The sequence below is a fragment of the Hippopotamus amphibius genome, chromosome 8 (assembly GCF_030028045.1).
Source record: "Hippopotamus amphibius kiboko isolate mHipAmp2 chromosome 8, mHipAmp2.hap2, whole genome shotgun sequence".
Lineage (NCBI taxonomy): Eukaryota > Metazoa > Chordata > Mammalia > Artiodactyla > Hippopotamidae > Hippopotamus > Hippopotamus amphibius.
In genome coordinates this window covers 5,058,038-5,081,885 of record NC_080193.1, presented here as the reverse complement: position 1 = coordinate 5,081,885, position 23,848 = coordinate 5,058,038, and the positions used below count along the sequence as shown (strand labels likewise).

The 23,848-nt window shown below is 57.7% G+C and overlaps 1 protein-coding gene across 4 annotated transcripts in view; it reads left to right on the top strand.

The window, feature by feature from the left end:
- Nucleotides 1-7,497: 7,497 nt before the first annotated feature.
- The window catches only part of EMID1 (EMI domain containing 1), a 44,759-nt gene continuing 28,408 nt past the window's right edge, over nt 7,498-23,848 (top strand). For 3 of the 4 annotated variants that reach the window (XM_057747127.1, XM_057747129.1, XM_057747125.1), the window contains exons 1-4: nt 7,498-7,708; nt 14,381-14,494; nt 14,964-15,067; nt 22,774-22,857. In XM_057747127.1, the coding sequence (XP_057603110.1) occupies nt 7,608-7,708; nt 14,381-14,494; nt 14,964-15,067; nt 22,774-22,857 (403 nt within the window). In that variant the 5' untranslated portion in view covers nt 7,498-7,607. Of the gene's footprint in view, nt 7,709-13,214; nt 13,692-14,380; nt 14,495-14,963; nt 15,068-22,773; nt 22,858-23,848 lie in introns of those variants that run through there. The other variant, XM_057747128.1, reaches the window with a different exon arrangement.

Sequence of the window (23,848 nt, the reverse complement as noted above, 5' to 3'; positions counted from 1 at the left end):
TAATTTTTTTCAAACCATGCAAAAGGATTCACAGTGAAAACAAAACCCTTCAGTCCCTCAGTTCACCTTCCTAAAGGCATCCAGTTAGCAGTTTCTTGTGAATTCTTCTAGAGAAAGTAAGTGTATGACCTGAGTACTTACAGGTAGATATTCCTGCAATTCCCCGCTGAATGGCAGCATCCTTTACACACAGCTGTACTTACTCTTTTCACTTAACAACTGATCTTAGAAGTTTGATAATCTACCTCATCTTTATATGTATATAAGTATATATATAAGCTGCATCTTGTTATGTATATGTATATACAGTTCACATGCCACAAAACTCATTCTTTAGCATGAACAATTCAGCGGTTTTTAGTATATTCAGAGCTGTAAAACCGTCACCACTAATTTTAGAACATGTTCATCTCCCTAAAAAGAAACCCCATACCCACTAGCAGTCACTCCCCATCCCTTGCCCCCAGCGCCTGGCAACCGCTGATCTACTTTTTGTCTCTAGGGATGTGCCTATTCTAGACGTTTCATATAAATACAACATGTAGTCTTTTGTGTCTGGCTTCTTTCACTCAGCATGATGTTTTCAAGGTTCATCTTTGCTGGAGCATGTATCAGGACTGTGTTCCTTTTAATGGCTGACTAGTATTCCACTGGATGTGTATGCCACCTTTTGCTTATCTTGTTGTTCTTTTTACTGGCAATACAGCATTCCACTGATGGGTGTACCTGAATACACTAGTCTCCTAGTGGGCGTTTAGGTTGTTTCCAGTCTTTTGATACTACATATAGTACTGCAGTTAATTTCCTTCTGTTCTTTGCAAATATACATGTAAGAAACTTCCTCACTGTGGAATTACTAGGTCAAGGGAATACACATTTTACCTTTTATTACATATTACCGACTGTGCTCCAAAGAGGGCGTGTATGAAGTAACTTTTTTCCCCACACCCTTGCCAACTCATATCATCAAAAAATTTTAAGTCCTTACCATCAGTTTTGGAAGGTGCTGTCTTGTGGTTTTCATCTGCAATTTTTTTCTTTTGAGTGAAGTTGAATGCCTTTTCATTCTGAGTTATCTGCTCATAACTTTTGTCTATTTCTCTATTGTGTCATTGATTGATGTTATTGATTGGTAAGAGCTCTTTATATATGGAGGAAATTAGTCTTTTTTTTCTGATTGATATGTTGCAAGTTTTTTCCACAGTTAATCATATTGTTCCTTTTCAATGCAGAAATTTTTATGTATCCAATGTATTGTTTTTTGGCTTCTGGAGTATGTAGCTTTCCCTGTACTCTTAGAAAGATTACAGAAAGGGCCCAGGATCTATTTATGATCCATCAGGTGAACCAGACAAATCAACAGATGGCTTCCACATAGAATGCTGTGAGTGAGGAAGCCCAGCAGACATGTGACCCAGTCTCAGAGTGTGGGACACCTTCTTAGAGGCAGGGAGGGGGTGAGGTCTGAACTGAGACAGAAGGGGGAGTGGGCATTGGCAGGCAGCGGGGATGGGATGGGAGAGCCCTGAGGTCCAGCCAGAGAGCACAGGGTCAGCTGGGAGAACGGAGACTCTCTTTGGTGTCTCAGGGTCTGGGGCACAGGGAGGATGAGCAGGCTAGGCCGCATTCTGTTCCTGGCCTGAGGGCAGCAAGGACACTGAAGGTTTCCCTCACAGGGAAATGCCTCCATTCACCTTTGGGAAGACGCCGAAAGACTAGAAGGCTCAGAGAGGAGGTGAGAGGCCACCAAGGAGACTGAGGCCACATCCCATGCGGGGGATGGGGAGGCTGGAAGGGACAGACCTGAGGAGTGGGCAGATGGAGAGGATCCAGGCTTGGCCCCGCAGGGTTGGCCAGGAGGGCAGGGCAGAGAGAGCCTGGAGTCCAGGTGCTCCATTGGTGCCCATCCCCCATATGCTGTCCATCCACTTGTGACTCTCCAGGCCAAGCCACAGGCTAGAAATCCAACTCTTCTGGGTTCAGTGGCTCCATCTGCCTAACAGGGCTGCCCAGGCACAATTTATACTAGCACAGGCAGCCCAGAGCCCGTTGGTCAGCTGATGCCAGGCATGGGCAGCAGATAGAAGAAGGACCAGCTCCTGACTCTTAGGGGTGTGGGGGTGCGGGTCTGAGGGAGGCAGAGCCTGTGGGTGCAGAGGATGGTGCTGGGCTGGCACCCTGTCCTACCCCCTCTGCCCGTTCCCCACAGGAGCTGAGACCAACAACCTAGAGTCCTCTTCCCCAAGTGCTCTTCTCTCTGTGTTTGTCTGTCTCTTTTTCTATCTCTCCGTCTTTCCATCTGCCCCTCTCTACCTCTCTCTGGCTGACATCTCTCCCTCTATCTCCAGCTTGCTGTCTCTCTTCTCTCTTTCTAAGTATCTCTCTATATCTTTATCTTTCTCTGGCTCTTTCTCTCTTCCTCTCCTCTTCCTCCTCAGAATCACTTCCTCAGAGTGGAACCCATTCATCCTGGGGGTGTCAGGTGGGGCAGGCCCACATGCTCCTGCCCCAGCAGGCACCTCCTGGGATTGGCAGGGCTGGTAGGCAGCTCCAGGGTCTCTACTCTGAGTGGCTTCTCTTGTCTGTCCTTTGCACCTGCCAGAACCATCTAAACCACAGCAACTTATGGCTGCCACTCCAGATGCATCCAGCAGGGGGTGGATTTCACCTCACTGTGGCTGGGAGATGGACGCGTTCCCACACAGAAGACCCTCTCACTTGGCAGACCTTGTTCCTAGACCGGTGGTCACCAAGAATCCCCCTTACTAGCCTAGAGGTTCCACTACCTGTGATTTAGGGTTTAAATGAGAGTGCCTGTTAACTGCACCCCAACATTTAACAACATTCACCATATCAGTCATTAACACTCTAGCATAAAGGAGCAAATCTCTACACCCACCTCCCCACCCCACCCCACCCCCCAGCTAGGTGGATGTTGCCTAAGGAGACCTCATTGGTCTGTTTTTGCAGGAGGAGAGATGTGGGGAAAGAAGCAGAGCAGGGGACCCCCAAAGAAGGGAGGTAGGGCAGAGCTGGGGGGCAGAAAGGAGGGGATTTGGGAGGAAGAAACCAGAGGAAGGGAAGTGGGACAAACAGTGTTAATGAGCAGGCCTCTTATCTGTGCATTTCTTCACAGTCAATAAAGCACATCACAGGAAAGTCCCCAAGTCTTGTATCCCTCCCTCCGCCTGTTTCCAGAGTGGGGCACTGAGGCCTGGAAAGAAGGGACTTACTGTAGATCACGCAGACATGCAGGTCTCCTAACTTCAAATACAGGTGCCCCGCCTGCCACTCTGTCATCCTCCTCCCACCCCCAAAGGTGCCAGTCTCTCCCCCTGAGGATTCCGAGGAGGGCAGGAAGGCCTTCCCGGGGACCTAATTTATGATTTTCTGACAGCTTCCTTCCTCCCATCACTCCCTTCCAGCCCCAGTCCCAGCTCCATGGGAAGGAATGAACTGGGTGAGAAGGGCAGCTCCATGGAGCATAAATAACTTGGCTGGGCAGCTGCAGGCTCTCCAGGTCCCCCAGCATCCCCGCCCTGGCCCAGCGAGGGGCTGCAGGGCCAGGCCTCCAGATCAAAGGCACAGAAAGCGGGCATTGTTCCCTAACCTGGAAGGCCAGCCCTCCGGCCCTGCCCTTTGTCTGAGCAGAGGCTTCGAAGGCTGCTGGTGCTGCCTGGGCCCCTGGGGGCTGCTGCCATGGGCTCTGGGTACCCCAGCCCTCTTGGGCTACTCCCTTCCCTACAGAATAGGCATGATATGGGTACAGGTCAGCTGGGGCACCTGGGCTCACATGAGCTGGTGTGCGAACAGGGCTGATTTTGTGGGCACTCCCAGCCAGGGAGGTTGTCCTTGGGACACAGGCAGAGGGAAGAGGCCCTTAGCACAGACCTCAGGGGCAGTTCACAGGGAAGGGAGGCTGTGACCCAGGTTTGTTTGCTGTTAGAAGAACAGCATTTCCTGTTTGGACTAGGCCGGCTGGACGTGTCAGTGAATCCACACCAGAGGGCTGTGTTTCCCTGACCCCATGGACTGCTCCGGGGTGGGGGTGGGGGGTGTCTGAGTCCGTGTCTTTGTGTGGACCACACGCTCATGTGTGTTTGCGTGTGCACACGTGTGCATGTGCTCCCTCTCACCTCCTCAGCTCCCCAACGAGAATCTAAATCTGAACTGGATTCTCTTTTTGCCCATAGAAACCCCACTGTGGGCTGGGCCAGAGGGCGGCAATGTGGCCTGATGGGTAAGGGAGAGGCCGGCACCCATCACTCACCAGCCATGGGCCCCGCACCTGGGGATAATCAGGCGGCCTCCCGGGGGTGGGAGAAGAGGGCAGGCGACAATGCGAGCAAAATGCTTAGCACAGCGCCTGGCACACGGTCAGCGCTCAGACCGGCCCGGAAGCCGCTGTTGTTACTGGCGGCTGTGGTCTGGTCTTGGCAGCGGAGAAGATCAGGCCCCCAGGGAGGAGGTCCCGCCCACAGGGACCTTGAGCCAGCGGGCCCCTCTCCTCCCCATCTCAGCAAACACTGAAACCTCAAATGACCAAACCCAGGTCCCCACAGCATTTCCTGCCCTTCCTGCTCAGGGAGGAAAGAGGACCAGAAAATAGGCTGACATTCACCAGGAGAGCCCCAGGGGGCCTCAAAAGGGGGCTTCATACTGTGCCCCAGGACCACCACCCAGAGACCCAAAGTCTTAAAAACTGCCTTTTTTTCATTTGTTTTACTGAAACATAGTTGATTTACAATGTCGTGTTAGTTTCTGGTGTGCAGCAAAGTGATTCAGTTATATATATATTCAGTTTTTCTGGTTATTTTCCATTATAGGTTATTGCAAGATATTGAATATAGTTCCCTGTGCTGTACAGTAGGACCTTGTTGTTTATCTATTTTATATAAAGTAGTGTGTATCTGTTAATCCCAAACTCCTAATTTAGCCCTCCCCTCCCTTCCCCTTTGGTAACTGTAGCTTTGTTTTCTATAACTGTGAGTCTGTTTCTGTTTTGTAAATAAGTTCATCTGTATCATATGCTTAGATTCTACATATAAGTGATATCATAAGATAATTGTCTTTCTCTGTCTGACTTACTTCACTTAGTGTGATCATTTCTAGGTCCACCCATGTTGCTGCAAATGGCAATATTTCACTTTTTTAAAGGCTGAATAATATTCCATTGTATATATGTACCACAACTTCTTTATCCATTCATCTGTCAACGGACACTTAGGTTGCTTCCATGTCTTAAAACTGCCTTGTTTTTTCAGGCAAGGAAATGAGGCTCAGAGAGGGGAGGTGACTTGTCCCAGGTCACACAGTGCCCAGTGGCTGCTCTGGAATTGACACCTAGGCCTATGGGGTACAGAGTCTGTGTGGTAACCACCAGGCTGCACTGCCATGGGGTCTAGATGTAGTTTTAAATAAATACCCTGGACCAAGGGACCTCAGCCTCAGCAAGGACAGGACCCCCTCAATGTCAAAATGTTGATCACAGCTTTTCCTTGGGGTGTCCAATGCTGGAGAAATTCGCAGTGGCCAGGAGCTCCCACTAGTTTGGTGATAAAGGAACATGTACCCCATTCATCACAGGAGCATCTCGGACATGTTGCAAAGAGATGTGACAGTGCCTCCTCATTCTGTGGCCCTCCCAGGCCTTCCCAGGGCACGAGCCACTGCCCAGCACTTCCCCTTCCTAAAGAGCTGCATGCCCCTCAAAGTGCCGTTTGGGGTGTTGGGTTTTGATCAGAGCCACCTGACCAGGCCTCAGATGGGCCTGGGACCCTCTCATGAGATGGCCCCTTGAGAATGACAAGTTATCTAGGGGATTAAGTCACTGATCTAGTTGTGTCAAAACCAAGAGCTAATCAGAGAGGTGCAAAGCTGCTTTTCTTGGAGGGGTCAGACAGATGGCACATAGAGGTGCCCAGAAATCACAGATGGAAGGGAGCAAGGCAACTCCCCTAGGGGACAAATTTGGCACCATGATGATGTCGTTGGAGGATGTGGGGAGCCCTTGGGGGACCACATGAAGCAGGGGACAGTGGGGCCAGCGCATATCTCATTCCTGCCCACACCCCATAAGGAACGTGCAACTGTCCTCCTTACAAAGAGAAAATGAGGCTCAGAGAGGGGCAGGCCTTGCCCAAGCTAACACGGGCAGAGGGGGCAGAGGCAGGGTTTGAATCCAGCTCTCACCGCCTGCCCCGTCAGGGGACGGAGGTCAGCTCACCTCCACCAGCGCACCCTCCCCACTGTGACTCAGCTCGGGGCCCAGTGCTGCCCAGCCCCCGTGAGTCTAGGAGAGGCAGTCCCAGGAATCAGAGGTCGGGGCCAGCATGCCCTTCTTACTGGAGTGTTTCTGGGCAAGCCACAGCAGGATCCTGTAGGACAGGCCCCTGGTGCACCCCCAAGCTGGTAGGGGCTTCACCACCCTGTGACTGCCTGCTGCCCGTTGGTCCCGGCAGGAGGGGGTGGTCAGAGACTGTGCTGGAGTTTGGGAAGGTTCTAGGTGCCCTCTGATGAGAACTGTGGTCCCTCCCCATAAACACACACTCCTGTCACAGACACATACATCACTCGCACACAGGCATCATACATTTCACACACGTCCATCACACCTGCACACACATGTATCACACACACATACCATACTTGCATACACTTTGGTGGGATTCACAGCCCTCTGACCAGAAGCTCATCTGTGTATCCCAGATGAAGTAACTCCACTCTATGCCAATCTGTTCCTTGTCACTGTTGGGGAAACCCAGGCCCAGGACAACTGCTGTCCGCACTCATCCTTAATTGTGCTAAAGAGCTGATACCCCCCTGAAGTCAGGAGACTGGATATGAATCCAAGCGCTTCCAACCACTGATGGAGTGCTTTAGGCAGATAACATCTCCTCTCTGCCTCAGTTTCTCCGTCTGTAAAATGGAGGTAAGAGTGGACGCTGACTTTATGGGGTCAGCCCAGGTCTTCTCCCGGGGAACTACCAGTGCCTGGGCCTTCTTTTTTCTCTCTGTAAAACGGGGATAATTGTGCCCACCTCACCCAGAGTGGTTTGAAGATTAAAGCGAGCAAGGATGTGAAGCGGCCGTGAGGTGCCCTGTACACAGTGGCGCTCGCTGCTCAGGAAGCCTTTGTTGCATGGATGGACAGGGAACTGGATCCCTCAAAAATGTCCGGAGGGGATGAGGCCCCCCCCCCCCCCATTATTAGCCCAGGCTTGGCGGGTTTGGGTTCTGGCTGCTTCCCCTAGTTTGTAACACGTGGGAGGGCATCTTGAGACTGGCACCCCGCCCCCAAAAGGGCCACGCGGCGCAGGGTGCCAGGCTCAGGTGGGCACCTGGCGGGCTTCCTGGCTGGGGCGCCCGGCCCCCCGGGGCTCCTTCCGGGTTGGCAGCAGCGGCGCGAGGGGCGGGGGGCCGCGCGGAGGGGCCGGGCGAGGCCGGGAACGCGCGCCCCCGCCCCGCGCCCGCCTCCCGCCCGCCCTCCCGCCGCTACGCTGGGAACCGGGATCCGCGCGCCCGGGGCGGCTGGCGGCGCTGGCGGGCTGGGACGCCAGGCTGGGGGCGACGGCGAGGGGCCGCTCGCGGAGGGCTCCGGGCACAGCATGGGCGGCCCGCGGGTCTGGGCTCTGCTTTGCTTCGGACTCCTGCTCCCGGGAGGCAGCGCCGCGTGGAGCGTCGGGGGAGCCCCGTTCTCTGCACGCAGGTAAGAGCTGCCCCCCACCCCCGCACCACCTCTGTACCCTGCCAGCCCGGGGTTGAGGACCGGGACTCCGGGCACCACCCCCCCCAACCTCCGTGCAAGCCCGGGACTGGGAGAGGGACCCAGTTCCCCACCTCATTGCCAGCGCGGGTGGGGGCAGGGACCCTGGGCCTCCCCGCTATCTGGTGGAAGCTCCGGGCCATGCGGGGGTCCCCTACTTCACGTATCCTGAACTGGCAAGCCCCCCTACAGCCTTCTCCACCCCCCACCAATAAAACCCCAGAGCCCCAGGGGAGGCGGAAGGGGCACGAGGGAGGAAACCCCCAAGACTTCTCCCACCCTCTCCCGAGGGCCCCCTCCCTGCACATAGGAGAAGCCCAGGACACCCTCTAGCTGACGCTTGGGGGACCCGCCTCCCTTTACTCCGCTCCTGGCTTTTTTTAGTATCCCAGCTATTTATTTCCCTCGAAGGAAGAAGACTGAGGTGGAGTTTCACAGACCCAGGGTCAGTGTCAGCCCCCAGGGACCTGGCATTTTGGACGGAGCTGGGAGGGAGTGCTCTGTCTTCCTGTCAGCTCTCTCAGCAGCAGGGATCATTATGTCTGGTGGTGTTTGTGGAGCATCTCCCAGTACCAGCGAGGGGGCCCCTTACATGCCGTGTTCAAAGATTGAATGAGGTAGGGAACACTTGTCTCCATTTAGCAGATGAGCAAATTGAGGCCCCAGAGAATTAACATAATCTTCTAGGCTCGTTGACCATTAATAGAAGAACTGGGATTCAAATCTGTGTCTTTCTTGCCTTGGTGACACGGTTTGAACCTGCCCAGGCCCCTGTTCTGACTGTAGCCCCTGCCCCGCCCCTGCTGTGGTCCCCTCTCAAGGGCCAGTCGCCGCTGTTGTCTGAGGCAGACAATACAGAGTAGCCAGGCCTCTCCAGGCCTTTTCATCCCATTCAAAGGCCTGCCCGGCCCCCACCCCCTACGGCCTCAATTCTTTAATTCTTTTCAGGAGTTCCCTTCTCCTAGTGGTCAGGGGCCAGCGTGCCCCCGCTGGGCTACCAAGAGCAGGTGACGTGGCCAGGGCTGGAGGGCAGAGGTGGCCGTGGCGTCAGAAGCCAGAGGAACAGTTGTCTGAGACAGGGACTGTTGGCTGGCTGACGTCACAGCCACAGCGGTGTATGCTGACCTGGGCTGGCACTTTACCTGCACCCATCCCCTCCTATTCTTCCCGGCTGCCAGGGGAGGCACACACTTTTATGATCCTCATTTCATAGAGGATGGAGCTGAGGCTTAGGGCAAGGATGTGAACCTAACCAAGACTCTGGACTCGACATTCCCAATGTCAGGCTCAGGATGGTGGTTGCGAGGGCATAAGACCTGGACTGCCCTTCAGCCAGTCCACTGCCTCCCAGCCTGGGCTCCTGGCCCCCCAGGACTTGCTGTGTGGGAGCAAGATGGTGGCTGTGGGCAGGAATCTGATGGTCACTGGGGACTGTCACCCCATCTGGTCGTAGAAGGCTCACAGTGGCTTGAGCGTCGCAAAAGCCCTGTAGGCAATGCTTTTGCTCCCATTTTACAGATAAGAAAACTGAGGCCTAGAGAGGCAAAGGCATCTCAATCTAAGTCAATCAGTTTCCAGATCCAGTGTACCTGTCACCCCAGCAGCTCTCCTGGAGGAGGGAGAGCGGTTGTCAGCTTGGTGAGCTGGGAAAGGTTTGCAGATTGTGGTTAGGGGCTCTGGGCCTCAGAGTGAGCAGTGTTTTCTTCACAGCTCTGTCACCCACTCAGTGTGTGACCTCGGGCAGGTCTCTTCAGGGCCCCGGGTCTCAGTTCCCCTCTCAGTTTCCTCACTGTTCTCCTCTTCCCTTCCCTCATTCCCTGCTCATAGGCCTGTTCTGAGGACAGTCCTCTATGGGAGGGCCCAGTGCGGGGCCTGATGTACAGTGGTTCCCGCTATCACCAGTGTTAAGTGGGGGAAGGGACCCCTAGCCAGAGGAATCTGGTTCTCAGCTGCCAGGACCTCCCTTTGTGGCCCCTCCCAGCATCACTGGAGACGGCCTGGGGATGTCACACCCCGTCAGCCCTCCCTCCACCCCCAGCCCGGCACCCCAGGCGCCCCTTGGCAGCGGAGGGACCAGAGGCAGAAAAGAGGCTTTGTGCCTGGGGAGGGGGAGGCCCGGGAAGGCATCCAAGGGGCCGCCCTCAGGCTCAAGAATGTGGCAAGACTTTGAGACCCCCAGAACCAGGGTGCCCAGGGCTGTGCAGAGCTGCCTTGGCTTGCCCTTGCCCCTGCCTGCACCCCTGTCCCTTCTGGGGCTGCTTCCTGCCTCTCTGAGGGCCCTTCCGGCCTTTAATGACCCGTCTCAGTGTCTCAATGCTGTGACCCTAGAGTTGAAGCCATCACCGGTGTCCTGGCCCAGGCCTCTGCCCTGCAGTACTGGCTTCCTTTGGGCGAATCCAAGAATCAAGGAGAGTGGAGAATTTTCTTCCCCACCCCCTCCCCTGGGAGCTCAGATCCCAGCGCGACACCCACAGGGGTGACCTGGGTAGGTGACTTCTCTTGGGGTCTCAGTTTCCCCTCTGTAAAATGCAGAGTCTGACAATCCCTATATCAAAGTCAACAGGAAGACCTTGTGCAGAAGGTACAGTGCTGGTGTCCCTCAGGGAAGCCCCTGGACCACAGCTGCCTGGTGTGGGCCGCATGTCACAGTACAAAAACAAGAACTACCAATAGCCATCAGCACTGTGCTAAGGGCTTTGCGTGAAACCTCCCCTGCTGGAGGAGAGTCTGCTGTTCCCATTTGCAGATGGACAAAGTGAGGACCAGAGCGGGTCAGGGCCTTGTCCAAGGTCACCAAGTTAGGAAGCAGCAGAGCCAGGACTGGAGCTTCACTTCCAGTGTGGGGTTCTGGCTCTGTTCACCCCACCCCCACCCCGTGGGTCTTCTTTCTTTCCTCTCTTTTTCATAAGGGCCCTTGGCCCCCAGCCCACTTGGCTGCCTTCTGCAATTAGCCCCTATCACTGTTCCGGATCACAGCCCTGAGCCCCGTGGAGACAAAGTCCCCTGGGCCCCTCATGGCAGGGGGTGGAGGGCAGATGGGGGGGCCCTAGTGGGGGTGGCCGGTGCCAGGCCAAGCTGGTCTGGCCTGTTTTCTTTCCTCCCGGCAGCCTCTGGGGGCCCAGGAGGTGCTGAGTGGGCAGAAGTGGCAGGCTGAGGAGAGAGCTGCCGCCTCCTCCCAGCCCCTGCCGTTGCCCCATCCAACAGGAGGTCATCCAGCCGCATCGGGTTCTTGGGCGGCTTATCACCAACAGCAGCCTAGAAAAGAAGCGCCCAAGGGCAGCAAGGTGGAGGCAGGGCTTCCAGGGACCACACCCATCTCTGGGAACCTGGGTCGTGGCTCCTCTGCCCAGGCCCACTGTCTATCCTCAGTCATTCAGTCATTCAGCAAACCTCCCAGAGGATGAATAGGAGTTTGCCAGAGCAGGGAGAGGGCTTTGCAGGCAGAGGGAATCTCGTGTGCACAGATCTGAGGTGGGGAGAAGGCGCGCACGGGGTGAGGGCAGGAAGGAGGAAGAGTAGCAGCACAAGTGTGGAGGACCCAGTGGTCAGGGCTTGCAGGGCGACGGGCAGCGTGGTGGGCTGTGGACTCCAGGCCAGGGTGGGTGGGCGGGGGGGCCGGGCTGGGACCCTGCGGAGGAGCTCCGGCTTATCCTGGCAGCAGCAGGGCTGGGTCTTCAAGGCCAGGGAAAGGCGGGGGTAATTATTGGTGACCTCCCAGCTGGAGGGCACGAGGGGCTGACCTTGAACCCCACCTAGCCTGAGTGTCCCCTCCTGTCTAAAATGTCTGCTAGCCGGCCACCAGCTCTGTGTCTCCTAAGCAGGGGATTCAAGCAAACTCCAGCTGGTGGAAAATCAACCAGGGAACCAGGCAGCAACTCACATGGGGAAGATTTTAACGAAGGAAGAAGAAAAAAATTATTTTCTCTAGCTCGCCCATGGTCAAAAGGAGGGCAGCTAGGGCAATTGTGGGCAGTCGCAGGCCTGCCTCCCCCAGTCCAGTCCAGGGGCCGGGTGTGGGCTGGGGGTGCACACGCGTGTGTGAGGGTGCACGGCCCTGTGTCTGCAGGTGTGGGCCTGAGTGCAGGCAGGACGGTCATTTCTGTGGTTCCGTGCACTGCTGAATTGACCTTAGTCTGACTGTGTGCTTGAGAGTGTGTGTGTGTGTGTGTGTGTGTGTGTGTGTGTGTGAGAGTCTACACGGGCCCGGAGTCTTCGTTCTGTGCCCAGATCCCCGCTCCTGTGTCTGATGCTTCTGACCGTCCTCTGCCCAGGTTGCTCCCTCCCTCCCTCCTTCCTCCACTCACAGGGCCAGTCCGGGGCACATCACACAGGCTCCGGGAGCCCTGAGTCCCCCTGAACTTGTACCCCAAGTTTTATGCATTTTTCGGTGGAGGAGTGAGAACTCACGTCAGTCTCCCAAAGGGGCTTATGTCCCCCCTAAACAAGATCCCAGCGGGTTTAAAACCACAGCTCTGGGGACCCAGAGGCTCTAAAGGGTGAGGGCCTTTTTGAAATGCATCTTTTTAAACATAAAATCCCCACCTGCTCATTTCTAGCCCCAGAAACATTTCCAGCCTGAGTCAAGAGCACAGGCTCTGGGGTTAGATGGACCTGAGCTCCAGCCTTGACTGTGTCATTCATCGTGGGTGCCCGGGGCATGTCCCAGACCCCAGAGGCTCAGTCTTCCCATCTGTAAAGTGGTGCTTATAATGGGGTGTGTGGAAGGCCCTGGGCACAGCTCCCAGCATGGGAAATGGAGGCCGCTGTGCGCGCAGGGGACAGAGTAGCTGAAACACTCCTCCTCGCCCTGAGAGGCGGCATTTGATGTAGGCATGTGATTTTTCCTCACTTTATACACACGTAGCTTTATGTGTACATACATGTACAGATAGTCATTTGGCTTTCTCTTTGTTTCACGTGTTAATAGAAATGTAGTCATTCTCTTGGTCTGCACATACTTTTCCCCCCTTAAGCAGGCACATGGAGACCTCGGGCTCTGTCACAGCATCTGGTTCTCTGTGTCTAGGGGTCCGGACTAGGCTGTTCCAGTTTTGTGCCGTTCCTGCTGGTGCTGTAACAAGTGCCTGGCACCGCTGCTGCGGGGTCCCTGGCTGAGGGCTCTGTGAACTCCTGCCCCGTCACTGGGCTGTTCAGACCCATCCTTCTCTGGCTTTCCCACCTGCATGCCTTTGGCCAGGCCGTCTCCTCCTCCTGGACTGATTCCGGTGTGACACAGAATGGTGAAGGGACTTCCCAGGAGCCCCGTAGCGAGTCTGTCAACTGGTCCCCGCCAAAGACGTTCTCCTTCAGGTGGGCCGGGTGGGAGTGGGGCCACCGCTGCGAGGCTGGGTTTCCGTGGTGGCGGGCATCTCCATGATGGCCGGGACATTCCAGGTGCTCACCGGCCCTCAGCCCTGCACGGGGTCACGGGCCTGCGTGTTTTGCCGGGGCTGGGAAAGGAGTGACCGTTTCAGGTGACCCTTCTCAGCTTGAGCCCCCACCCCACCAGACTTTCCTTTGTGGCCTGGACACCGGGGTCAGCAGGTTCCCAGGCTGAGACCTTCACAGAGCCACAGACCGTGGCTCAGGAGATGGGGAGGAGACGGCAGCCGAGGCCTCTGGGATGGAGGCGGGGGCCAGGCTGAGCCATCCACATTCCTGGGTTCAAATCCAGATCCGCTGTGCATCAGCTCTGTAATATGAACAGTTGTCTTCCCCTCCCTGAAGCTCAGTTTACCTCTCTGTTAAATGGGGGAGGACGCTTTCCTGGTTCACTGTGGGAAGATGACGTAAATACCTTTAGCTTACAGTAGGTGCTCAGTATGGGCAGTGCAAAATGATTATTCTTCGGCATTTAAAGAAGTCATTCCTCCACGCTTGGGATGTCGATTGTGCATCCTGGCTGTCACACAGAGGGGACCCGAGGGTAAGTGAGGTGGGGCCTCTCTATCACGTGCCTTGGGGAGGGAGGGGGCAGACATGAATCACCGGCTTATGTCAGCATGACAGGGCTACAGAGCGCTGCAGATCCCGGGGGTGGCGGTGGGAGAGGACAAGGGGCGAGGTGACAGCACAGGGGCTTTGAAGGTAGGAGGTGCCAGGAAGAGAACTGGGGAAAGGGTGCTCCAGGCAGCAGACCCAGTACGAGCAAAGGCCTGGAGGTGAGGGACCCACGGCAGGCGTGGGCTCAGGAGACACGGAGGGCTGAGGGTGGGGGTCGGCAAGGGACGTGGCTGGGTTTCCATTGTCTGACCCTCCCTCTGGGGAGAGAGCAAGGGGCAAGACAGAAGGGCCACTGCCCTTGTCCAGGCGGGAGGCGGGAGGCCGTGGCGGCCTGGGCGGGTCAGGGCTGGAGAGATGCTGAGGAGGAGGAGCCCCGGTGAAGACGCCCTGCTCCCATCTGGCCCCCTGCAGCTCATTCCCCAAGACCCCCGGCACAGCCACCCGCTCCAGGGCTCTGGAATTCACTCCTCAGTCACGGCAGCACAGAGACTCCCACTAGGACCCACAGGACTCGGGGAGCTCAGGGGTCTCCCTGCCTGGAGACTCAGAGCTCCCAGAGAGAACACGGGCTGCACGCGGCACCTGAGCTTCCTCTCTGCCGGTCTGTTTCAGGAACTGGTGCTCATACGTGGTGACCCGCACCATCTCGTGCCACGTGCAGAATGGCACCTACCTGCAGCGCGTGCTGCAGAATTGCCCCTGGCCCATGAGCTGCCCTGGGAACAGGTGAGCGAGACCATGTGGAGCAGGAGCTGCTGGCGTTCTGGTGGGGACGTGGCCTGGTCGAAGGGCTGGTGCTGGGGCTGCATCGGCAGTGCAGGGGACCCTGAGGATGGGTGGACAAAGGAACCATCGCCCACTCCCAGCACCTCCCCTTGGCTCTTGGGCCACCCTGGAGGGCTTCCTGGGGCAGGGATTCCACCATTCACCCACACGCCTTCTCTCAGTGAGCTCCCACCACGGGGGACAGGCCAGCCCCGCTTGCAGGGGCTTCCTGTCCAGTGGGTTTCTAGTCCTCCCAGTTGGGGGGTGGGGAGGAAATGGAAGGGCTGAAGCCCAGAACACATGAGGAGAGAGGCTCCAGAGGGGCCTGGAGGTGGCAGAGGACCCTGGAGACTCTGAGCTTGTCCCCACAGACAGTGGGAGAGGTGGCAGGAGGCCCTGTCTGAGCCTGGACCCCTGGACGCTCTTTCAGCTACAGAACCGTGGTGAGACCCACATACAAGGTGATGTACAAGATGGTGACAGCCCGCGAGTGGAGGTGCTGCCCTGGGCACTCGGGGCCGAGCTGCGAGGAAGGTAGGACTGCCCCAGGCGCAGGCCAGGTGCCTCCCCTCGGGTGCACGGGAGGGAGCCGTGAACTGTTGCGGGGTCGGTAGGTGCTGAAAGGCGCAGCGCCATGCACACCGGGGCCGCTGCATAGAGCTGCCGGCCGGACACAGTCTGGCCACGGTGGGTGTCTGCTGTCCCACAAGTGTTGACCACCTGCCTCTTGGTACACTGTCAGGACCCCTGGAGGAATTTCATACATGCTGTGCAGCTCACGTCTTAAGTCTCATATCCCAAGCCTTTCCTCCAAACTTGAGGACATTTCCATGGGAGGCAGTTAACGGTGCCAGGAAGCAAAGCACCATTTAGGGCAGAGGGTCAGCAAGGTCAGGATGGTTACACCCATCCTGCAGGCGAGGTAACCAAGGCTCGGCATGTGTGATGGGCACGCAGCTCCTAAGAGGCAGGATTCGTACCCAGGTCCGCCTGGCTTCCCCCAGGCCCTCAGGGTTGGAAGGATTCAGCTGGGCACCCTGTGTGTAGAGTGTGTCCCGGTCAGAGAGGCACCTCTCTCTCTCCCCCTTCTCTGCGTGCAGCTCTGTGGTTTGGGGCCGAGCACCCAGCAGGGGCACAGAGGAGGCAGCACGCCCTTCCCCGGGGCCTGGCCACACAGCTACCGGGAGCACTGTCTTCTTGAGGGCACCTGCCTCTGCTGAGCAGTCCATACCGCATCCACCCTCACTGCCTGGCTGAACCCAGTGAGCGGAAGATTTGGAGGCACCAAGGGCTGTGTTCCCAAGAATGGCCGTAAAGAGGATGGACTGGCCTAAAGCCAGCTGGAGAACCAGGCCCATAGGCCCCTCGATGGAAGCAGGCATTCGGGGCCCCCAAGTAGCACATTAATGTGAATAGGAGTCAAAAGATGCATTCTGATTCCAGAAACACCAACGTGTGAAGCATGGCCTCTGAATCAAGGGAATGTGATGGTTATAGTGCCATTCATAGGTGCTTCTTGAGAGATTTACACACCTCATCTCCCTGGGACCCCACAGCAGCCCCAGTTCACAGATGGGGCGATGGAGGCCCACAGAGGTGAAGTCACACAGTGTGGGGGCAGACTCACCACAGAGTGGGGCAGGAGAGCCCCAAACACAGCAGGGGAGGAGCGGGGCGGCCAGAGGGAGGGGGGAACCGGGGTCTGGTGCAGAGAGGCAGCCACCAAGGCAGGTGTGGGAGGCTGGGAGGGGCAGACGGGGAGGGGAGGGAGGGGACCAGGAACAGCGCCCTCCCCTGCCTGCTGGGAGGAAGGAGGGAGGCAGGAAGGCTCCAGGGGCAGGAGGCGCTGCTGCCAAGGAGGCCACAGAGGAGCTGGTGGTGAGGAGGGGGCGAGTCCCCAGGGTGTGGGGGCCCCCTGGGTGCAAACCACCTGCCCAGACACAGGCCACTCTGTCCCTGGCTCCCTTCCCAAGGGCAGACCTTCCCAGGCTTGTGGGGCCATCGTGGAGCAGGTGGAGGCGAAGGACAGGTGGGGGCGGCGCCCATGGCCTTGAGTCCAGCAGCTGGAGGCTGTGCGTCCAGGGCCCGACGAAGGGCTGGGGCTCTGCCGTGAGCGGGGTGGGGGTGCGAGACAAGGACTGGGGCTGGGCCAACCCTGACGCCTCCTCGGCAGGGCCTTGGGGTTCCAGGCTGGGGACCGGGGCTTCATGGGCCAGGCCAGCTCTGCCGCAGACCAGCTGTGTGGCCTTGGGCCAGGGACTCCCTGTGCAGTGCAAGTCGTTGTCCACGGGCATTGGCCCAGTGGTGGGGGAGGCTGCAGTTCAGGCGGCATTTGTCTCAAGCCCACCCAGAGGGAGGGGTGCCTTCTCTAAAGGGCACCAGGCTGCTTTGTGCTCTTGCAACACCTGGGGCTCTCCTGCGCTGAGCCTGTGTCCTCACCTGTGAAATGGGCGGGATCACACAGTCTGCCTCCTAGGGATGGTGCAGGGATGAAATGAAGCAGGTGGGGGGCAGCCCATGGGGGGCAGCACATGATGCCCAGGGGGACAGGAAGGGCCTCTCCCCACCCACAGGCTCGGAGCTGAGTAAAGCAACGACCAGGCCTAGATATTCTAGAAAACTGCCCTGCCGGGGCCCTGGGAATGGGGGCAGAGAAGCATGAGGACATGACTGCCCCACGCCAGGCCCTGCCCTTCCTATGACAGCCAGCTGCAGACAGGGCCCCCCGGCTGCTTCCCCCTGCTGGTGACTGCCCTCGCCGTCCGTCCCGGGCATGACGTGACCTGAGGCCAGAGAGCTGCGTCACCAGGGTCAGCAGGACCCCGAGTGAGCCGAAGAGAGAAAGGAGGCACATATCGTCCCAGAATCCAGCCTTGGGTCATCTGTGCTCTGCTGTGTGACCTGGGGCAAGTCACTTCCCCTCTCTGAACCCCGCCTCTATCTGAAAGTCGCCTCAGACTGAGAAGTGCCCATTTCATACCTTGTTATGAGGACCAGAGACATGCCTCCAACATAGCTGCTTAACCAATGTCTTCCTCTCCCCCTCGGCCCTCTGTGCTGGGGAGTCTGCCCTGCTTCTCAGCTCTGAGACCCCATTTCTCAGTCAGCTACTCAGCAAACAGGCCTCTAGTCTCTAGACTTATGTTCGTGAGGCCAGCAGACTCCATGGCTTCTAGGCCTGGTTTTCCGTGTTCACTCCGTGATGATGGTCCCTGATATTCTTGACAACTGTGGGGAAGGGGCTAGAACGGGCCCTTTTTTATAGATGGAGACATTGAGGCTCAGAGAGGTGAGGGGGCTGTCCTGGGGTCACTTAGCATGTGAGAGCTGGGACTTGGACTAGCCAGACCACGCGTCCATCTGTTGGCCTGGGGGCCGGATGGCAGGGAGGGAGACTGGCTGAGGCTCTCAGCTGGCTCCCTGCTCCCACCAGAAACAACGGGCGAGAAACGGCCAAGGCCGGAATGCATCACCTGAGTTGGTCCTGACCCCCTGGGTGGCCTGGGCTATTGGGCTCTGCTGAGGGTAGGGCTGTAGTGGTCACCCTGCCTCTGGGGGCTCCCTGCAGACCAGTCTCTCACCCATCAGACCCACTGTCCAGATGATGAACGCGAGGCTCAGAGAGGGCATGGGTCTCACACAAGGTCACACAGCAAGTAAGCATCAATGGCTGGAATTCTCCCAAGGGCTCTGACATGAGGTCTGCAATGTCCCCCTGCCTCAGACCCTCCTGCGGTCATAACGACGAGGGGAGGAAAGCTGCCACCATCCTCTGTGCTGGGCACCGTGATTTGTACTCACCTGCAGGGTGCCGTCATGTCACAGTACAGAAGGTCCAGATGTGGAAGCTGAGGCTGGCAGAGAGGAGTGCCTTGCTCAGGGTCACAGCTGGATTCAAAACCCTTCCGTCTGACTGGAGCCGGGGTCTTTCCTCTGCAGCAGCGCCGGCCGAGGACGTCGTGGGGCGCGTGTTCAGACGCTTGGGAGTGACGGAAGCCAGCCTCGGCCCCAGCCCCTCCCTGATAGAAAGATAGAGAATCAGGGGCTCCGTCACCTTCCCCTCCCCATGGGCTCCCCCAGAGCCGAGCAGCCTCCACTTGCCCACTCACTATCCCCATCTGTCCTCCACACCTGTCCCTTCCCCAGCCGTGGACCCCACAACCTTTGTCTCCCGCGGTGGGGAACAACACGGGAAGAGGTTTGCCCAAGGTCACACTTAGCTTAAGAGCAGACAGAGGTTCCAGCACCGCACTTCCTGGGCCCCTCAGCCTCTCCATGTCTGGGGCTGGGCTCTTCCCGAACACCGTTTTCATGCTCTCACCAGATGCCAGGTGCCGTGCCAAGCCTGTGCCTTACTCTGCGGATTCAGAATCCCGCAGGTTAAATGTTGTTGGAATATGCCCAAGTCTGCCACTCGTCCACTCCGCTCCTGCCTGGGAAGCTCAGGGGCCCCCACCTCTGTCTTCCGCCAGTGTATCTTTCACCCCTGGCTGGGAGGCTCCCCCTCTGCCCTCCCAGCTGCCCCACAGAGGTGCCCCACCCTCGCCCTCACACCATTTTACCCGGGGCCCACACTGGCCTTCTCTTCCACCCCAGAGCCTGGGCAGTGGCGGTCCTCTCTGCCTGTGACCTTCTCGGTGCTCCCGCCTGTCTCCGGGGGCCCCCACCCTTCCATCCCTAACCCTGGCTCTCCAGCTCCTGGCACGGGTCTGGTGTTACGTGGGTGCGTGGGAAATGAGTGGGAACCTCATTTCACCCACAGAAGGACCAGGATACACACAGACCAAGGCTTCCCAGAGGGCTGCTGGAGGGTTCTTGGAGCTCCCAGCCCCAGCCCTGACCCCGAACCCTGGCTCAGGCCAACAGTAGCAAATATTTACATTTGCAAAGTAAATTCCCAGGAGGCGAGCTGGGCTGGGGCTGGGGAGGCTGCGCCCTTGTGGTCTGTGGTCACTGGACCCAGCAACCCTGGGGGGAGGGTTATGGAGGAAGAAGCCCCTCGGAGAGAAAGTCAGAACTGGAGCCCAGGGACACCCCCAACTTTTCATACCCCCATTCCCAGTTGAGGTTGGGATTTAAACCCCGTGCCCTGCCTCCTCTTCCCCCACGCTGGTCCTGCCGTGTGGACGGGCAGCAGCCTCTCCTCTCTGGGCCTCAGTGTTCTCGTGAGGATCTTTTGAGAAGGAGCACGAGACAGTGGGCAGGGGGAAGGGCAGCTGCTTAGGGGGGCACAGGGCTAGAAACTGCAGATGGCACTGGCCTTGTGGAGGTCAAGTTGGGGTGATAAGAGTGTGGGGGGGGGAGGGGGCTTTGGTGGGTTCCCTGGTCTGTCCAGGAAGGCTTTCTGGAGGAGGTGACATGGGAGCAGCAGCTGTGGGGATGGGGATGGGGAGGCAGTGTGTGTGTGTATGTGTAGGGCTGGCTGGGACCTCCCAGATGGTGGGAAGTGGCCCATCGTCAGGGTCCCAGAGCAGAGCCAGGGTTTGTGGTCCTGGGACTAGCCAGGAGCTCCTTCGAGGGTGAGGTTGGGGCTGGGGAGGGGCCCTTCAGGGTGGACCATCCGGCTGGGGCGAGGAGGAGGCTCTCAGCCCGCTGGAGCACTCTCCAGGGGGCCGGTGAGAGGGATGCCACATGTTTGTCCTACAGGAGACCTCCCTCAGCCCTAGGCTTTTTCCCTAGCGGAATTTTGTGTGGTATAGGGCCATTTACAACCTGGTTCATCCCTTAAAGTATTTCTGTCCAGCTATTAGAATTTGGGGCAGTTTGGGGAGTCGTTTTTTGTGAATCCTGAATCCAGAGCCAATATTTTCTGGTCTTCTTGACAGTTTTTGTTATTTAAACTTTCTTTCTGTGTGTTTTGTTTTTGTTTTTGTTTTTAATTTTAACTCAGAATTTCTTTGAGCCGGTTATGTCTGCACTGCTGTCTAGGCCATGTTTTCATTAGTTTTTCTAGTTCTCTCTGGCTCCCAGTGAAATATCCCAAAGCAAGTGCGTTGAAAAAGAATTTCCAACCACGTGTTCACAGATTAATAACTCGGGGACACCCTAGCGTGACATTAGAACCCTTATGTTCATTTTCAAGACAGTTGTGTCTGCCGTCCACAGTATTTTGCCTTTTATTTTGTTTGCTTGCTTTAATTTCATTTTCAGCCAGTGATTCATGCATTCCTCAACAAGAGGTTTAGTGAAGCCACTGAGGGCCTACTGCGTGCTGGGCACCTTCCCCGGCCACACGCGAGATGGACGAGGTCCCTGCCTGGTGGGGCTCACGTTCCAGCCAAGGGGGGGTGGTAGAAGATCAGACTGGGAAACTGGCAAGCAGATGACATGTTAGAGGGTGGAAAGTGCCATGGAAAAAAGGGAAGACGATAGCAGGGTGGTGGGGAGGGCCCGCAGGGCAGACACTCTGCCAAACTTCATCCCAGAGAAAACCCAAACTTCCGTGGGTTGGAGGGACAGCCGCTTCTTTTGCTTGTCTTCCTGAAAAGAGTCATCCGGTGACCTTTTACATCTTCACCTGGGAGCAAAGAGGATGAAGAGGGCTTGCTGAGGCCATTCTTCTCAGGAGCCAGCATTCTTGACAGGCGCCAGGCCTCCTTGCCCCTGCCCAGGAGCCAACTTGGGAGCCAACTCGCAGTGCCACGTGGCCCAGGAGAGAGGAGGCCAGGCCCTGGAGTTAGACTAACCCAGGTTCCAATCCAGGCTCCAGCCTTCAGCTGGGCGACCAGTCTCTTTACCTCTCTGCCTTGTTTTCCCCCCAGAGGGAAATATTCACATTCACTCATCCATTTATCCGAGCATGGAGGGTGGGGGGCAGGGGAGTGGTAATACCAAGCTGCTCTGTGCCTCAGTGTCCCCATCTGTAAAGCGGAGGGGATACTAGCACCCCTCACAGGGCCTCATGAGGACAGTGAGTTAAGACTGTTTATGAGACATGCTTAGGACGTGCCGGGCCCAGCACAAGTGCTGCACAAGCATTAGCTGTTCTTATTATTACCTACCGTGTAGGATCGAGCTGGGCTCAGCACCAGGCATGCCTCACAGGGTATCACGGCCCCCTCACTGCCCCCCTGCATTGCCGTTGTTCTGCCCACAGAGTCCCCAGCCTCTGCCCCAGTTGTGGGCTGCCAACCCCCCTTCCTCCATCCCAGGTGAGATGTACCCCCTGCGAGGGGGCAATCCCCGGCCCCCGGGGAGGGTATGCTGGGGATGTGGGCCCAGCCTGAGCAAAGGCCGCGTGGTGGGACCCTGAGAGGGCCTGGCAGCCACCGCGCTGGGGGCCGGCCAGAGGGACCCGTCTGGTTTGAATTCCCGGCGCCTCTCACTCCCTGCACCAACCCGCAGCCTGGCTCTGAGCTGCCAGGCCCGTGCCTTATTTGGGGCTTGTCTCCCCCCAGGCGACACTTTGCGGCCTTAAAAGGCAGGCCCGGGGGTTGGGGGAATGGGGGCCAGTTGCCACTGCTGGCTGCAGAGCCCCTCCAGCTGCTCCTCCCGCCCCTGGCTTGGCCAGCACAACCCTCCAGCTGTGGAGAAAACCAGGCCCCCAAAGCCAGACCAGCCAGGATGGCCTGCTGCTCACAGAGGTGGCAGCAGGGGTGGGCTCCTGGAATGGGCCTACTATGCCCTCCCAGGCAGCCAGCCTCCCTCTGGTTTTCATTTAAAACCAGAGCTGGATCCACTTCAGTGTCTTCTTAAGAAGTGCGGCAGGGAGAGGGTGGATGGCGATGTTGCTGTGTTTATTGAGCGCCTACTGCATGCCAGGCCCTGTGTGTGCTCAGTGGGCCCTTTGCACGCATGGCCATCCTCAGGCCTCACACCAGCCTGGTGTAGAGGCCTTATGATCCCATTTTGCAGATGGGAAAATAGGTCCAGGGAGGACAAGTCACACAGGTCCGCAAGTGGCAGGGGCTGGGACCCAACCTTGCCTCTGTTGGCTCTAAGCTCTTAACCCATGCAGCTTGCTGGGGTTGTTGCAGAAGCCCCCAGCCTCACCCGTGGCCCCCACCCACTGCCAGCCCCTCTCCCCAGCCCCACCAGGTTGACAGCCTTGTCCCAGCTCAGCCTAGTTCATGCTGTGTGACCCAGGTAAACTGCCACACCTCTCTGGGCCTCTGTCTCGCTCTGCACTAAGGGGAGTAGGGATACCTACTGTGACTACAGTGGCAGGCAGGCGGGGTGGGGGTGGGAGGGCAGAACAAAATGTCACGGCCAGCAGGGATCTCACCCTCACTGTCCCTCAGTTGCAGGCTCCTCTGGCTTCGTGGAGCCCAGGTGGTCGGGCAGTGCCGTGCGGCGGATGGCACTTCGGCCCACAGCTCTCTCAGGTGGGTCCTGGGGCGGCTGCTTGGGGTCCCCCTGGGCTAGGGGAGGCTGGAGGGGCTGGTGGTGACTGTCCTAAAAGCCAGCTGGGCCCAGCAGTCGAGGGTCAGGGATAGCACCCTGCCCTTGTCCACCACAGGCTGGAAAGAAAACTGGGAGGGGGAGGAGGAGGAAGGCCCCCCAGGGGGAGTCTGCCCTGGACCCAGGCACCAGAAACCCAGGACCCCCAGAGTCTTGTAGACACCGGTCCGGGCCCCCAGTTTCCTTTTTTTATTGAAAAGACATTTTTCTGAGCGTCTGCCGGGTGTGAGGCACTGTGCCAGGAGCTTTCCATCATCAACTTGTTTAAACCTCACCCCAGGAAGGCATCATTGTCGCCACTTTAAAGAGGAGGAGGCTGAGGGTCAAAAAGGGGGCACGCCCTGCCCGGGGCCCCACAGCCAGGAAGGGGCAGCACGGGGCCTCGACCCCAGGCTTTGAGTGTGCCTTTTACACACTCACTGCACCCTTGCTCTGAGCTCAGCGTCCCCAGGTGTGAACGAGGTGACACTTGTCCTGACACGCAGGATCTGGTGAGGACCTGAGAGATGAGCTTGTAGCGTGCTCAGTGGCTGCCTGGCACTGTTATGAATAACGTCGGGGTATCGCTTAGGAAGCCGGGGAGCTGGGCAGTGGTTCTGGAGGAAGGGTCAGAGGGTGGCACCTCTGAGGCCAGCCCAGTCTGGACTGTGATGTGTCGGTCCCCAAAGCCACCAAGGCCAGCCCTGCCCAGGTGGAAGCAGCAGGCTCCCCCCGCCCCCCGCCCCCGCCCCGGCTTCTGGGAAAGGAGTCGTTTTGGATGAGGAGTCGGGTCCCTGGTCCTGCTCTGGGAGAAGCAGTCCCCTTGGAGGCTCCAGAGCCAAAGGACACTCGCAGGATGTGGCCCACCCTGGACAGTGGCTGTGACTCTGTAGTCCCTTCCCTGCGATGGGCTATCTTGTGGGTTGGGGTCATCAA